The sequence below is a fragment of the Lissotriton helveticus genome, chromosome 10 (genome assembly GCF_964261635.1).
Source record: "Lissotriton helveticus chromosome 10, aLisHel1.1, whole genome shotgun sequence".
Lineage (NCBI taxonomy): Eukaryota > Metazoa > Chordata > Amphibia > Caudata > Salamandridae > Lissotriton > Lissotriton helveticus.
In genome coordinates, this window is record NC_136071.1 from 519,959,257 (window position 1) to 519,977,789 (window position 18,533).

The window sequence follows — 18,533 nt, forward strand, 5'->3', positions numbered from 1 at the left end:
AGAAGTATATCCAAAGGTACGTTTATTTCGATAAACATATCCACCCAGGTTGCGATACGTCCAGCCAGCAGAAAGCCCAACGGAGACTGAACATACGTTGAAGGCCTACCGCTGAGTGGACACACCGCACAAGGACAATGCATTTGAGAAACAAGATGAACGTGCGCAGCACGAGAATAATACATTTGAAGGAAAACACCATGTGCGTGCATCGCGCGGAGCCCCACGTGATGCACGCTGATAACTCACTACCACAAGAAACCATGCAGATGTCTGCACTGGTCGGTTTTAATGGACATATTTGATTTTTTCGATAAACACTAAACTGCCATGGAGAATATCCTAGTCACTTCGAGTTGCACCCTGGAAGTGTTTACTGGTGCCTCGTCCTGGCTGCACGGCAGGGCGTACTCCAGGAGAATACAGAACTGCAGAAGATGATAGTTAACAAGGTCAAAGTGTAGTAAGTGTTTTATTTTTATTAAGATAGGGGGGGATTTAGGATCCACACACATGTTCAGAAATGCTCGGATATTGGAAAGTAGTAGCCACTCCTGTAAAAACAGCAAATACACTCCCAAGTAATATGCACATCGACAAAGCAAGGGTACACTTCAAAGTCTAAAGTAAAAGTTTTGTCGGTTTCTCCAAATGGTATTTAACTTCAGTGAGAGTTCAGATATACACAATGGAATGTGGGCAGTTCATCTCCTAGTATACAAATACATCTACAAAACCCATAAGTGGCCATCAGAATGCACCATCCAATGATTGAAGTGTGCATCCCTTAGTATGAGAACAAAACAATGTCTTCAGGAATTCTTGATTATGTCATTGCTCCTGAGAGTCATAGTCCAGTTTTTTCAGAAGGCAGGCAGGTTTTCTTCTCCAGTGAGGTTTTGAGCAGCAGCTTCACAGTCTTTATAACATATGCCCAGTGGTTGCAATGAAGGAGAGAATAGCAATCCTCAAATGTTATAAACCTAGATCTCAGTTTGTTTTCTCTTCTTTACTAGTGTATAGATCCTTCTTGGTCATGGAGTCAAATTTTGAACTATGTAATTACCTTCTTCTGATATCCGGACCTGGCTGATCAGTTACTCTACAGTATTCAAATATTTATGGGTCCACCACTCCTAGGTTCTTGTCTGACAAGCTCATGCACATGTGATGCATTTTGTCAACCGTTATCTAGATTGTGGTTTGGTTCTTACATGATCAGCTCCTGGATGAGATGAAAGTCTTGCTAGTATAGTCATTTAAATTCTAATAATTCTTCCCAGTCATGATATGTACATGTTTTCCCAACTAAAGCAACCGTTTTTATCTCTTCCAAGGATTTCGTATAGTTCGCAATAAAGAGTGAATGTAAATCGCTTGTGTTATGTACCCTTATAGATTATATTTTCCTATACATTTCTCTGCATGGGAGACAGCATTGTAATTTAGCTGCTTCTTTTGGAGTTAAAGTGGCATTTTTGAACAGCCCCATGTCCTCAGAGGCACTCTTTCATCCCTCTGTTGCCTGACCATTGCACTGCTCTAGCAGGTCCTTTTGCACAGGTTCCACCATGTTTAAGTTCTGCTCCCACCCGTTTATACTTTGCTGTTTCTTTAGTGCCTTTAGTGCCTCTGGCAGTGTAGGTTGACAGCTGCAAACATCCGAGTAAAGCTGCCTTTTCCATTGTATTGCCAGTTCTATCTTTCCATGTTCTCTACTGATGTAGTCTCCCTCCTCTTCCTTAGTTTCTTCTGTCTCACCAGACATTCTACTCCTTTCAAACATTTCTTTTGCCTGGAAGCATGGCGTAAAAATAATTAATTGAGGGGTGTGGCCCAGTTCTTTGTATGCAGAGCCTTCCACTCTACATCTGGCTTGAGGTAGCCAGAAGGTAGTAATATCAAGGTTCCTATAAACTAGAAGTACTTGAGTTTCAAGTACATTTTTAAATTTCTTATTAACAACGTTTTGTACACTTTTATTTTAAACGTCTAAAATTTTTTGCATTTTTAAAAATAAATACTTGTATTTACTTTTGTAAAATCAATGGGTTTGCTGGCCTCATTATGTGGTTCTACATGAGTTCTCCATCCCAAAACACAGGAGGTAAAAGTACGAGTAAGGCGTATATCGATAGATAAATCACATTTCCAAAATCTGTTACTGTAGAAAGTGTTAGACCGAGGGCGGCAACATCACAGAATCCATTAGATGATCCAAACCTACCCTCTCTTTTCATGACTTTGTTTGCAGACTGCACTCCTTTGAGATCTGAAGCAAGAGTTATGGAGCAGCTGGAACTATTATGTGCAAGGCAATCCCTGGCTACATCCTACACCCGCAGAGATTCTGCCAGTACTCAGATGGTGTCCAACAAGACTAGCCCAGAGAAAGACCAGGACAAAAATAGGTTGGTACATTTTTCTGGTTTCTTGGATTGTATTTCCATTTTTCAAAATGGAACCTAGACCTTCTTAATATGTATGTTCTTTCTGGGAAGATGATATTTCTACAACACTCCACTTACTTTCTCCTTACATTGCCCAGAGGATAGACATTGCTGATGTTGATAATAATGATGACATTGCACTGTCACAGTGTGTCCCTAATCTCCTGTATTGTAATATATTGTATTATATTTTAATTGCATTTAAATAGCGCTTACTACCTCTGATGAGGTGTCAAAGTACTTTTTCAGCGAGTAGCACGCTACTTCGGAACCCATAAAGGATTAGTGTTGAATTAGTATAGTGAGATATGAAAGTGATTTAAGTGGTGGATAGGTTAGTCAATTATTTGGATTGAAAAGGATTGCGAAAGGATAGTCCTGTGAATGTAGAGGGAGACTACACCTTCACACATTGCCTTTCTTCTTGCTGTATGGCTCTTTTTCTTCTTATTAAAGTGCGCTTAAAGCAGTTCCATGTTTTATCAAAGTCCCTGGAGAAATCTTGCATTGAGGAATATGAGACCATTATTTTTACAAACGGACTTCTTGGTATGCAGGCAGATGTTCTCCAGTATTGTATCTTTCATAGATTCACATGCTTTAATCATCCTCGTCCTTCTAGTGGGAGTCCTACGGTATCATTATAAAAGCAGTAGATAATACTATCATAGGCTAATAAGCAATGAATCATATTTTCTACCGCACGTCATGTGACAGGGAGTCTCTCTGAGCTTTGTTCAGTCTTTCCTTCAAACGTCATATTTCTTCTAGAAAATGTCAGATTCTTCAAAGAAAGGTCTCTTCAGGTCGTGTGGTAAGAAGAGGGTCCAGTCTGAAGAGCCCCATAAGAACTGTATTTACTGTGTGGATCCTAAACACAAAATAAAGTACTGCAAAAATTGTAGCACTTTTTCAACCAAAACCCTTAATGATAGGGTGGTTGTTAATTTGGATGCAGAGACTTAAAAGAAAATCTAATGTAGCCTCTGAGAATGGGGAAAGCTCTGCCTCACATACCTCGCTGGAAAAATCAACAAGCATTTGCAATGCAATAGGTCTCGCATTTACACATGTTTAAGCTATTGGCATTGTAAATGACGCCTTTTATTTGTTTTAAAAGCAAAAATAAAAAGCATTGTTATTTGCAATGTCAATAGCTCAAACTTGCATAAATGCGAGACCTATTGCATTGCAAATGCTTGTTAAGTAAGAGTTCGAAGTCACCAACGCAGTGGGCTTTGCAGCAATGTATTGAGAAGTAGATGTACCATCTCACAAAAATATAAGAAATAAACTATATAAAAAAGAGCGAAAACATTTGGGGCCAGATGTAGGAGCCCTAATACCGGTTGGTAACGGCCGAATTCGGCCGTTACTGACCGGTATTAGGATTTTCTAATGTAGGGGGCATACATTTTACCGATTCGGTAAATTTACCGAATCGGGAAATATACCGATTCGGTAAAATACAGAATCGGTATATTTACCGATTCGGTAAATCCAGATGTAGCTGGCACTTCAAAGAGTGCCACAGGCCCTTTAGGAGTCGGTATTTACCACACAATCCTATTGGGTGGTAAAATACCGAATTCCAGTGTACATGCACATCTGTGCATGTACACCTATGCCATGTGACACACAGACGTGCCCTTAGGGCATGTATGTGTGCCACATGGCACAAAAGCCTGCAATTGGGGTGCTACAGGGTGTCAAAGTGACACCCCGTTCCCCCTGCCAGGATTCGGTATTTACCGAATCTGTAAATACCGATTCGGTATTTCCCATTGATTTCTATGGGCTTCAAGGCCCATAGGAATCAATAGGAAATACCGATTCGGTATTTACCGAATCGGTAAATACCGAATCTTACAGAATCGGTAATTGTAAAAGAAAAATGACCTACATCTGCCTACTTCCAATTTACCTAATCTTAAATACCGAATCGGTATGATTCGGTATTTAAGAGTAGGTAAATCGGAATTACCTACATCTGGCCCTTGGTGTTTAAAAGCGATTGAAATGTGATATAGTTGCCTTTAAAAAAAAAAAAACGACTATTTAATTAAAAAGAAAAAGAAATCACATCTTTTTTTTGGTCTTCTTCCAGATGGCATGCTGCTACCGTGTGTAGCAACCCTTAATGCCCAAATTAATGTTGTGAGCTCTAAAATGTCTCTGCTCATGCCCAACCTGTGAGAGATTTTATAGCTGTGAATGGCTGCGCCTCTACTCGGCAGGTGAGGTGTCGTATAACTAGAGCCGTTGTCACTGTCTTTTTAATAGCTTGAAGCCAGACTGCATTAATGCTCCACAGAAGAGCTGACATTTTACAAATGCGCGTGCCAGCCAGGACAAAAACGTTATAGTAAAATAAGATTTTGATTTACAATGTAATATTAATGATATTTCTGGAGATGGGCCCTCTTTGGAGCATTTGAATTGCCCTTTATTTACTAAGTGTGCATGTTGATTTATGTAAATCGGGCCTGTACTTTTTTTGTTTTTTACAATTTATATAGCACAGCCTCTGCCCACGGGCATTGCATCGCTTTGCACAAGCACCAATTACATTACACTTGGTGAGATTAATTTTTTTTTTACTCCGGGGAGATTAAGTGGAATCATAGGATGTTTGAGGGGGGTCGTTTACATATAGAGAAGTGAGTGAGGGCAGGGTGTGAGCGGGAGACTGCAGACAGGTGGAAAGAAGGACTCGTCCACCGTGGGAAGCATTGTAGGGTTAGCATCGGACTTCTCCTGCCCGAAGGTGCCCTGGGTGCACATGTAGTATTGGGATTGTATTGGAATGTTCGTTCAGTGTTGTGATTCAGTTGTGTACCTGCGCATGGAGCAAACTCTGGTAGAAAGGTTCGAATGGCGGGCAGTTGCGGTTCGACCTTCAGACCAGAGAGTCGTTCCATGTCGTGGGTGAAGCCTATTAAGAATAAAACACATTTGAAGCAGATAATGGTGTGAGCCTACTACACTTTCTGCATTTGGTGACGATTAGGGAATTTGCTTCACCCACCGGCGGATCTCACACTGATCAAAACAGAGTGATGATTGGAGTTCCTGGTGAGCCGCAGCCGGGCACAGGAGGTCAAGTGCTGCCCCACGCGTCAAGAATCAATGGGATACAGGAGAAATACCTCCCACTCCTGCTTTTGGTGTGGGACACAGCTTCCGTAGTTCCCGCATTTACGACGGCCTGAATGCGCTCCTCGTGTGTCAGTTCGAGCAAGTGTGTGTGGAAATGCCCGGCTGAGGTCTGACGTATCTGTGGCTCCGACGCTGCGGTTGCCAAACGTCAGTTTGCCGGCAGGGAGGAAAACAGAGACTTTATAAGAGTCATAAAGAGCAATAAAATATCTCATTAATCACTTCCAGGAAGGTCGTAAGAGGTGTCTGATGGGTCAATTACCTACGGGAGCTACACAGAAGGAAGGGTGAGTGCATCAGTGGTGTGGTGGAATCGGCACACTTAAGTGAGGCTTCAGGTTTAGCCTTCATGTGGCGCTGTTCAGGATTTTAAGCAAAACAAGTAACCTGAGACGAGAATGCAGTCTGCCCTCGCTGCTGCTGCTAATTAATAACAAGCCATGAGCATTAATGCAGCGCCCCGCAAGTGGCGCGCTGAAAGTTTAAATAAAACGAGAATGCAGCCTGTCCTCTCTGCTGCTGCTAATTAATAACAAGCCATGAGCGTTAATGCTGCGTCCCGTGAGTGGCGCGCTGAAAGTTTAAATAAGAAAATAAGCCCAGGAGCTGTTTGCGCGCAAAAAGGAAATATAACAAGCATTGGCTGTGCAACAAGCAAGACATGCGGACGGGAGTTGTGTGCGTGTGCACAAAAGTGAAAGTGATCGCAGCAAAAGTGAAAGTGATCGCGCTCCAGATGGCGCCTCAGGCGCTGAAAGCTGGCGTCTGCGCCTGTGCACTCGTGTGTAACCGTAAGCGCTAGGCCAGCAAAAGCGTGTGGTAGCACTTTGAAAACCCCACTTACTAAATGTCTCGCAGAGTAGCGCATGCGCTGGCTCAGGCAAGACCTAAAAAGGAGAGAGAGATCACAGAACTCTCCTGGGATCAATAAAAAAGCTTCTAGAAAATCTCATCATGAAGCAGGAGGTCCCTCACAAAAATGAAAGCGTTAATTTTCTGCTAAGGAGAAAACCCATCTGACCTCAAAACAGGAGAAAACCTCTTCAGAGCACTCTACTATAAAATTACAGCCTCAAAATACTTGTGGCGTCGATGGCACCTTCCTCTTGGTCCCTGTCGATGCAGAAATCACCACCAGGACATATTTCCCCTCCATCGTCGTCAACGCTCTCCTCGTCAAAAAAACTACAGTCGACGAAGGTTTCTGATTTACCGTCGACAGCGACTCCATCGACGATACCTGTACCGTCGGCGAAGATACCCTCACCTCAGACAAGTTCCTTGTCGACGATCCCTACATAGTTGACGTCAACATCCTTGTCGACGATGCTTGCTCCGTCGACGACCACCTTTTTGTGCATCTACGGCGCTAATTTCGTAGTCAATGCCCATTATGTCCTCGTCGACGACACAGACACTACTGCCGCCAACGAAACTGACGACGATGCATGCTACACCCTCGCCTTAAAAGACTGTTGACGTTACAACTAACTCCTCTTCATCCATCAACGACGTTCTTGTTGATGAAACGGTTGATGATGCATTTTCTTCAAAATCTTTCAGTTATTTCACCTTTACCTCCTTCAATCTTTTTGGAAGAGTAAGATGAGGATGACATGTTTGACCCTACTCACCATCCTTCTCAGCTTCATGTCAAGTATCAGGATGATGATGAATATGACTATAAGGGCCATTATCAACGGGAGTTTCATAATCAGCATACTAAACTAAAATATATGGAACCTGCTCATGAGCCAATGGTTCACTTTCTGTTGCATTAGTTCAAGATTTCCAAGCCATGTAGCAGGATTATTGTACATGTTTTCTTTAATCGACGAGTGCACTTCCACCTCCACCTGCATCTCTGCCCCACTTGTTTGATCCTCTACCTAGAGGGTTGCCAGGAACAGGTAGTGTTTTACCTCTGCAACAGCATGACACCTCTGATGATGAAGATGTGGAGCAAGGCGTAATTCAAAGTGCTAGACCAGCCGCCAATGAGTGGGAAGACTACATCATTTTGATGCCTGCTTCTCCAGTAACTCAAACAGCGGATTCTCCACTAGAGGACCTTGGCGGTTTCCACGTATTAATAGAAAAGCAGCCTCTTGCTTTCAGCTACTGATGACAGTCAAGCAGTCTGACTGTTTTCTTTACGATTTTAAAGACCAATCTTAGAAGCCTGTGAGGGCAATCCCTTTAATAGACTATATTTGAGAGGAAGGTGTGAAAATCATGAGAACATCTGCTATAGTTATTGCAGTTTTACCTAGAATAGACAAGAAATACAAGGCTTCTGATGATGCACCAGCTTGTCTGGTAGGACATTTGAAACCTGACTCTGTGATTACTCAAGCTGCACAACGGAGGTCAAGGAATCCTTCAGCTCCTATCACCGCTCCACTAGCCAGATAAAGAAGGTAGGTGCCTTGATAACATCGGCAAGTGGTTTACCATCACCTCAGGTACTACTGTGTGCGAGACCATCACACTGGCGATATTAGGAAGATACGACTGCCAAATGTGGTCCTATACCGCCCCATATGTGGATCTTCTTCCAGAAGACAAAAGGCTAGAGGAGGGAAAGATATTGTTAGAAGGAGAAAGCTCTGCCTCAGAGATTATTAATGTGCCATAGATATGGCTTCCCAGGCTTTTCGTCAGCTCACTGGAGCAGCCGTCCTTAGATATCAGGGTTGGTTGTGTCGTGTATTTCTATAGGTTCTGAATCGATCCCCCTATTCCTGACCCTATTCTGGTTAAACTAACTAGCTAGTTAACTAACAGTCAGCCCATGAGGCAAGAAAGCCCCCATGATGCAGATACCGTTATCTGACGCAGTCACACTACGGCACAGGAACGTGTTATCTGATTAGGTCATAACGCTTGAGATCTAATTAGACAAGCGACATTCCTCCAGCCCCTGATAAGGCATACGACGTTCTCATAACAAATCAAACCTATGACAACCTGGACAATCCGTGCGGCCATTGTTTTGATTTCACAGAGAACTTTTGCAAAAGAATGTGCTAACGAGCAAGTCGTATGACATCTTTATTGACGTACCTATGTCCATCCTTACGTCAATCCCGGCACCTTTAAAGTATAAATATTGCCGACCTTGCCCTATGCAAACACACGCTTGGTGACAAGACGGAGCAGCCATACTTGCCGAAGCCGAGAGCAGAAGCAGACCCCGCAGGCAACAGCCCCGCCTTCCTGACGCGCTGAGAGACGCGCTGCTATCTCAAGCCGAGAGACCCAGCACCGGCGCTTCCGGGTAGCCCTCGCAGGCAGCCTGGAATATCGAGAGCAGAGAACGAGATACCATTCCTCATCCATCCTAAATTCCAGGTACAGAACTGAATAACCCATCCTAGAGAATTCTTTAGTTATTCACTTGGCAAAAACAAACTTAACTTAAACTGTAACTTTCTATTCCCGCCCACGCATTAGACTTAGGTCAGGTACACGGGGTAAGCGTATTTAGAAACACCAGTTGAGTACGTTTAGTCAAATGTATATGTGTATGTAAATATATTTTAATCATTTTAAAACATCATATGGCTCAGAAACCATATCAATGTTTTTACAGTATTATTTTATACTATTGCTTTTAATGTATGCACTTTACTTAACTATAAGTATTGCAATAATATCGATCCATTTCTCTTGTACGAGAAAAGAGACTGATCAATAAATAACACCTTTTTATTGAACACGCCCGTCTCTTCCTTTTCTCTACATTCTGATGAGACTAAGAATGCACGTACTGACTGAGTAAAATAATTGCCTTGTGCTCACACGACTCTTGAGATTGACTCTTGATTAGGGGAGAGCAAAGTTGTCATGTTCTATGGTTGTCAGAAACTAAATCCCTTCTTGTCTAATCAGGGGAGGTAATTCTCTCTTGAACATTCGAGAAAGTTTCTAGCGAACTCTGAGCTTAGCTGGCAAACCCAAAAATTAAGTCTAGTATCGACAGTAGTAGACCTAGTTAACGTCTGGTCTAGGCCTTTACTGCTGTAGGTACTATTCCAATGCGCAGAGCCTATTGGGAAGATAGGAGCTACACTACATGGCGCCCAACGCGTTTGGAAAGGGCGATAAAACTAACGTAAGACATTTAGAGTAACTCAGTCGTGCTTTCTCACTCAGACCCCTTTTCCCAAATACTCCAAAGACGTCTGGAGTGGGTGAAAGGTTATTATATCCTCCAAAACCTCGCAGGAGGAAACTCCTATGTATGGTTCTTGGTCTAGTCAACGTAGAAGGATAAAACAGTTCCAGAATATTGTGCATCTAATCTCTGTTTCCATAAAGAAACCTGATCTGCAAACAAACATAATACCATCCTGTCTGTAAAATGGCAGAGAGTGATGATGAAAGAGAGGCAATTAGATTAGCCACTGAAATAGCAGATGCTGATGCTACCATGCAAACAGCAGACCCGGATATAATACTCATCCAGGTCGCCAAAAGGAGATCTATAACCTTAAAACTTATAGAAAATGGACTGACACCTAGAGGTGGCACAGTCATATTCGTAATTGAGGCACACGAGTATCGGCAGACAGAGGTATACTATACATGGATACATTTTCCAGCAGCGAATGCTGTAACAAAGTACTTCCACTATTACAAAGTAGAGGAACCTCCTGAAATGTACACTCCTTTCGAGGAGGTGGAAGTACCACTCAAATTCCAAGAGCATTTGCTCTTATTTGATGGCGCCCTAAAACATAACAATCACATTACAAGGCTCGGTCCTTTAGGTAGACCAGGAGCAACGTGGCCGGTCCTAGCCGGATACACACCACATCCAGACATCGAAAGAATGCCTGCAGCAGAGCTGTTAATACAGCTAAAACAACTACTAAAAATTCACAGACAATTAGTTCAGTATGTAATGCGGACTTCAACAATTCAGCCAGCGATTAAACTACCACAGCTGACCCCTCACCAGGGGAACACAAATAAAATTACACCACAGAACATCCAATCCTGCCTAGGTAAAGTTCCAGCTAAACGGGAACAAATACCATTCTGGTTGGCACAGAAAATCACCCAAATAGAGGCGGTGTTTCCTGACACCACCCCATTAGAAAAACACAGGATTCTGACTATATGTCTCCCAATGGGAATCGCACCACACATTGAGGACTGTGACACTTGGGGTACAGTCTTTGCTTCCATCTACACAAAAACGCACGGTGTTCCATCCATTTCGGTAATACCAGATGTGCTAAAACAAATTCAAGATGAATACGGTCCAGAACCTGCTTTAACTCTTGGTATGAAATTACTGAAAGACTTCAAGCAGGTCTCGGCTATATTACTAGCCAACATAAAAGGTGAAGCAGCAAACGTGGCGATCCGCCAGAGGTTAAAAGAGACAGATATAGCAGACCAACCAGCTGAAATTGCCAGAATCATAGAAAAATCCTATGAAGAACTAGGCAGAGATAGTCTAGGTGGAATACCAGTAAAACCGCAACTGACTACAAGTCCAGAAAAAATATTTTTTAATAATAATAATTCACCAAAAAAGAACTGGGATGGAAACAAACAATCCAATCCCAAAGAAAAGAAATTCCAGTCCAGAGGAAGGTCTCCTAGGCGAAGAGAGAAATCTCCAAACCCGAGACAAAGATCACCCCAGAGTGAACCCTCTGGGAATAGATATAACCTTAGAAATAGGGATAATATTAAAAAACCTGATAGATATCAAGACATTGATACACGTCCCTCTCAATCTTTTCAGAATTCCTCGCAGAAATCGGAAAGAAGAGGACGATCAGAAGAGCACGCCAAGTCCAAAGACAAGGAACCTGCTCAACTTAAAAAGAAATCACAATTTCCAAAAAAGAAGGTAGCCAGTATCAAGGTAGTTAAAAATGCCGAGAATACTGAGGACACAACTGAAAAACGGAGAGTGGGCTCAGACAATGATAGACAGCGCAGCAGAGGTGAGCATAGCTCGCAAAGTCCTTATGAATCATCTGGAGACAGTGGACACGAATGAATATCTTCAAGTGGAAACTGCAGATACCAGAGTTAGCAAGCCCCACAAGATATACGAGATAACATTACGTATAGAGGGAGATAAGACTAGGAAAATAAGGGGACTATTTTGGGATAACCTATCCAAAGGCTATGACATCCTTCTAGCTGAAAAAGACTGGCCACCAGAGTTTGTCAGGGAGTGCCCTCCTGGCGAAGAAGTAATTATGCCTGCCTTCTCGAATCAAATACCGATTCATAAAAAATATACACTTGCTAGAAAGTGGGCAGTGGCCTTAGCACCTGCTTTATATAAAAATCATGTAGGATGGGATGAGGATTCTCCTCCTCACAAAATCCAGTTAAAATCACAACCTACTGCACAAAGGCAGTACCCAATTAAGCAAGAAGCTAAAAAACAAGTAAATGAAATACTAGATCAGCTAGAATACCAGGGGGTGATTGAAACTTGCACCTCACAAATGAACAATCCTTTGTTTCCGGTCGCCAAACCAGACAACTCATATCGTCTAGTTTTGGATTACCGACACCTTAACACATGTTGCAAAACCTTTGCAGTGCAAAACTCACACAGTGCTGCACTAATGAATAACATAGTGCGCAAAAAATACAAAACAACCTTGGACATCTCCAATGGATTCTTTTGTCAAAACATAGCACCAGAGAGCAGATATTTAACTGCATTCTCAGTAAATGGCACTCAAAAACAATTCTGTCGGTTAGCCCAGGGGTACAAGAACAGCCCGGGGGTATTCTCAGCGAGAGTAACAGAATTACTACAACTATATGATGATGAAGCATTATCTTATGTCGATGACATTTACTTAACAGATGATGACTTGGAGACTCACTTGAAAAGAGTGAACACCATAATACTTGGTTTCGCTGCAGAGGGTTACAAATTCAACTTCAAAAAGTCCAGAATTGCCCATCTGACAGTCCTATTCTTAGGATATGAGCTATCAAGTGAAGGTAAAAGCCTGGCAGACAATTTCCTAGAGAAATGTGCCGTTATCCAAGCTCCTAAAACACTAAAAAACCTACAATCAATTTTAGGCTTCCTAAATTTCGGAAGAACATACATTGCAAATTACGCAGAGAGGGTGAAACCCCTTTACGATCTAATTAAACCAGACTTTAAAAGATCCAGTTGGACTCAAACACACACAGAAATTTTGAGATCCTTACAAACAGACATGCTAATTAAAACAAAATTAGAAACACGTGATAACACACGCAATCTTGTGATCCGAGTCATCCCCGGGAGATGCGGATTCACATACCTGACCTCTAATGAGGGAGAAAAGGTACCAATTGCATTCAAATCACACTTGTACACAGAAGCTGAACAGAAATTCAGTAATACAGGAAAAATCATTCGTGCAGTTCAAACCGCAATAGCTAGAGAAAAAGACATAGCTGACGGTAGACATATCACAGTCAGAACAGCAGAATCAGCCTTTGAGGCACTAACAACACCGTGTAATTTACCAACAACAACATTGAATCCGGAATGGATACAATGGGTGAATTCAATCACAACGGACAAAGTATACTACTACTTTGATCCAGAACTACAAGATTTAAAAAATCTAAAATATGAAAAGACGTATCCTCTGCCAATCGACATTCTGCCTCTACGACATTACGCCTGTGTAATCTATACAGACGGACATGCTCAACCCTCCGTTTGGGGAGAACATGCATACAATCCCACATGTGAGATTACAAAAGAAGTGTGGCGCGGAGGTAAACTAAGACCTCTATTAACAAAATCACACTCAGTAGAAACTAATTCAGAACTACAAACTGAAATAATAGCTTTGAAAATGGCGCTAGATAATGCGGATCGCGAATTCCCGACACTTATAGTGTCAGATTCATATTACTGCGTCAAATCATATAACAGCGATTTGCAGACATGGATTCAGAACGGTTATAAAGATGACACTGATGCACCAATAAAGCAGAGACTGCTCTGGGAACAAGTAGCTCTTTTGAAAAAAGAACTACCAAAGACTCACGTGACTCACTCACTGAGTCATCAGCGTGATGGCGTTCACGTTGTAGGGAATTCATTGGCTGAAGCAGCCGCAGCGGCAGCCACTAAACTGGCTCCCGTAGATCGAAAAAAGCGTGCATTAAAGTACATTGACGGCGAAACATTGCTGGCAGTGAAAATGTCATCAAAAGGCGACTGCTCAGCGTTACCGATCAACTATCCACTCAATTACACATACATCATAGATGCAAACTCCGTTCCTTTTGCTCGAATCCCTGGAGTGGGGGATAGAGTGATTCCAAACATGGACAGGAGACACTTGTTAATCGCAGACGCACATATGGGCGAGGGTCTCAGACACCTTAAATTAAAAGATTCTCTGGAAGAATTACAATCACGGTACTGGTGGCCAGGCATGAGCCTGCACTACACCATGTTTGTAAAAAACTGCCCAAACTGCAACAGAGATCGCAGAGGGGAGAGAAGCAGTTTAATACCTCGTCGAATCAAGGCAGATAATATTACCAGCAAAAAGAATGGCTTGCGATTAACATACACAGGCTAGTTCCACTTATAATGTAGATCCACAGCACTCGGCTGACGTCCGGACTGTTATACAAGATTTGCGAGTCTAAATGGCATATACGCTAAGAGCATGCTACGTTCGACCATTTCTTTCACTCAGGCAATCCAGCCTGGGGGGGAAACATGGCCAAATGAGCACAGCCCAGCGGGAATCTTCTCACTTCCTTCCTGAGGGTATGGGATGGTGTAAAGAAAAAACCAAGGCAGAAAGCAATCTATAATGGAAAGGATATTAGGTTCGGGAGCTGGGTGGGTCAAACATCTAATAAGTGTCCAACGTAGTCTAAATAACTTGCCAAGAAATTCTCTGAAGGGATTCAGTCCGTACGAATTATTATTCGGAACTAGGATGTTGATCTCTGACCTTGATAGTCAGACTTCAGTGGTAATAGAAAAAACCTTTGATGTCAAAGACCGTTTGGCTATTTTGCAGGACTTAAACAAAACAAGAAAAGACCTGAGCAACATACAGTTGAAACAACAGCCAACAACCACTGAAGAATCACCACCTGTCCCAGCAAGACCTGTCTGGATTCCAAAAGTCGGGGATCTAGTCAGGGAAAAGATCGCGGTAAAGAAGGAATTTGGGCCTTCTTACAGAAAAGCAGTTCCTGTCTTGTCTGTCAACGGGACAAGATCAGTTGTACTACCGCCACTTGCTGGAAAAAAGGAGAACCGAGTTGTATCCATCGACCTGGTAAAACCACAACATGTGGCCGATAACAAACAGTAGGCCAAGTGGACTCCCAATAAGTAGCAGAACACCAAGGTTTGCTACCAGTACAGAGGTCCTATCAAAGAGGCTCATCACATTCGAAACGCCTACAGAAGAACAACAAGGACTATGCAACAATGCAATAGAACTAAGACCTCTGAAAACCCAAATAAAAACATTTAGCAGAGACACACCAATCTATACTGAAGTACCCAGTGAAAATGCAAAAAACAAAAATCCTGAACCAATTGGAACAATTGACAGAACTGCATCCGGTTACTTCATCAACTTCGATGATTCCTCTGACGGCTTCAGTGAATCAAAGACACAGCCATCATCAAAATCCTTTAAAGACAAAGCGAAGGAACTTTTGAAACAACTGAAAGAAACATATCTGGTTTCTCCATGGATTGAATTTTGGGTGGGTTTTGGTGCATTTATCCTCATACTTTGGCTCATCATGGTATTTACTTTGGGACGCTTCATTGAGGGAAAATATGCTAAAATGGACACAGCAAGTCAGAACATCAACTTGGTCCTCAAACCACACACATCTTCACACATCGAGAAAAGAGAACTTTCTTCAGAACTTTCTTCAGCCAACTTCACAGCAATTCCGATACCTGGTGGGGTAGCCTGGGACAACACTGACTATGAAATTTATGGTCCGGTCGAGATCCTGAAATATCCACACCAAATCAAGATCTCGTTGAGTGACTTTGCAAAACCAAACTCATTTGCTGATGATTGGGACTTTGAAAGTATAAACAATATGATGTCTGACTTAGTAATGTCTGCTAAATTTACAAAACATGATTATTTGCAAGGTTCTACAAATTATGATAGTATGTATTGCTATAACCATTATGGTAACCATTTCTTGCATAAATCTGCACAACCTAGAAATGTTTTAAATTATAATCAATGGGAACATTGTGCTACACCTCCAAAAGGGAGCTCTAGAACCGTTTATGACAAATATTCATATTTTTCAGGTTTTAACATAACTAATGCTGAAACATTTTATTACAAATTGTCAAACAAGACAGGGATGAAAACCATGATAACCAACACAAAATTGATATATTCAGATTCATTCTTTGAAAAAATGAATACTTTTGGATTTGATTATTGGGACAAAAATGTTGATTTGAAAAGTGTTTGGGGTACAAAAGAATGGCAAGTACAGGGTTTAGAAGCTTTGTTTAGAGCCTGCATGATCCCAGAACAAATGATATTTTTAAATGACACTGTTCAACAAACCACCTGTCTTGGCTTAGCCAAAATCAAAGATTTAAATAACCCGTCTATTCCAAAGCCAACAATGTTTAGCAATAACTCTGATACAGATGAAGAAATAGACATAGACCATATACTTAACCAAAACAGAACACATCCTGATTGGAAACAATGGTTAATCTGGCCCACAGATACAAATCACTGTCAAGATAGATTCCTGAATAAAACACAGGGTTTCAAAATGACCAGGCCAGACCCTAGATATCCTCAAAGACATCACCCAGGGATAATAACAACCTACAGTGTGGGCAAATTATGCCTTCAATGGCTACAGACTTCCACACTGCCTGAAATTAAGCAACACCTAACTTTACTTACTGATGGTGCTGACTTGCGTGATTTCATACTGGGACCACGCAAACAGCGTCAAAAGCGTTTCATAGCAGCCTCTGTATATGCAGCATACAATGAGGCCTGGAAGGTTACTCAAATTGAAACAGCAGAGAGAATACGTGAAATTGATCGTATTAATTTGGAAAAATCACTTTCTGTAGTGGACAATGGGTTAATGACTCTGTCCTCCAGAATTTTTTCATTGGACAGCATTGTGTCTTCAGCAATCGATATATTATCGCAAGACTTACTGTTATTACAACATGGTCAGTCACAATTGCGTTCCATTGTACAGCTTGGCTGGACGTTACAAAATCTGCGTTCAGGCTATGTGCCTTTGCGTTTAATCAACACAACGTCACTATTCCAAATCTTTAACCTTACTGATAGACAAATCGGTATGGCGCAGAAGGGTGCTGATTATACAATCTTGAGCATTGAAAAACTTGAAAGATTACCAATGACAATGTCAGAACGACCTGTCAGTGAATGGATAATCCACGGAATCATAAATATTCCAATCTCAACCTTCAGGTTTCAATACTGCCAAAAATATATACAGGCTGGCATGTACGAGAAATTGGGAAAGGGGTACCTTAAAACAACTTGGAACCTGCCCTATTCATACAACCTTTCATGTCACCAGCAAGGCGCACCTGCAACTGAAATAGAACCATTCTTTCAAAGACTCTATAATGGGAGTTACATTCTTATTGTAGACCGCAGATGTTGTAGTCTTATGCCCGGGACTCCTTATCTCGTCACTACGACGGCGAAGGTCAAGTGCTGTGGACGTTCTTTGTTCCCCAGCTCCTTTCCAGACAGGGAGGCGAGGGCATGGCCCAGTTTGAAAATTACTTCTATTCGAATAGATACTTTAAGAAGAATGAAAACAGTGCTTCTTCAGACGCCTACAAGGCTCACGTCGTCAAAAGAAACGTATGATCTACAAGTCGCAAGGATGACTGCAGAGATACATACATTATTATCAACTAATTCCCCCGTACATTTCGCGGAAATCCTGAGCGAAATCTTAAATATTTCTGATACCACTGGGGTCTCAAAGGTATTTAAGACAGTATTTTCTTTGGCATTAACACCATTCAAAGCCATACTGGGTATTTTTCCAGATTTCGTCCATTCGATTTTTGGCGGACTTCCCCTGATCCTGGGACTAATTGCAGGAATCCTATTCCTAGTCCTTATTTTTCGTTATGGCAACCCATGTCACAGATCAAACTCTCGCGACAATGGAAGATACGATCCTAGCCATTGGATACCGGGACCGGATATCAAAAATCCTGGGACTCTCCCGGCTTAGAGACCTAAACATGACTTGGTTTCTATCATTTCGACCAATGTGGCAAAGGTGTGTTTTACCTGTACTAAGGTGTCTGCTATGCGGAGAAGAATGCGTGTTAGACACCTGTCTGACGCTACAATCGGATGCGCCAGTGGATGCAGATACACTGTTGGTTCCTACCAAGGTTCACACACTGTGCTGCCCTCAAAGGCTGCCAATTCTGATGACGGCATTCCTGGAATCTTCACCACTGCGATTGAAGGGTAGTGAAGTTCAAGATGAAAGCAACATCGAACAGGTACGACCTTCTGTCAGCAATGCAAATCAGAATGTCAATGGAGACAATCATGCGCACGAATGCATGGTTACCCCTATTTCCGACTTAGTGGAACTTTCCCATGAAGCTGTTGACAGTTTTTTCGAAAGCCTGAATGATATGATGTTCTCTCCAGAACAGAAATAGAGACTTTTGAGTAAACTCGCACACGGCGTTCCCTGAATTCGGCCTTCAACTTTAAAAATAAAGTCACATGAACAATTACAATCCAGTTCACGGACAGCAACTTTTTTCAGCAAGCCCTTAAAATATTTTTCTATATATTTTTTCCCCGGGACACTGATCTTCTGCTTAAAGTAAGAAACTATTCCTAGAGAACTAAGATT

The 18,533-nt window shown here is 42.0% G+C and overlaps 1 protein-coding gene across 2 annotated transcripts in view; it reads left to right on the forward strand.

The window, feature by feature from the left end:
* DNAAF8 (dynein axonemal assembly factor 8) overlaps positions 1-18,533 on the forward strand; it is a 1,081,381-nt gene that overhangs the window by 222,138 nt on the left and 840,710 nt on the right. For both annotated transcript variants that reach the window (XM_078663036.1, XM_078663037.1), the window contains one exon: positions 2,255-2,411. In XM_078663036.1, the coding sequence (XP_078519162.1) occupies positions 2,255-2,411 (157 nt within the window). The remainder of the gene's footprint in view (positions 1-2,254; positions 2,412-18,533) is intronic.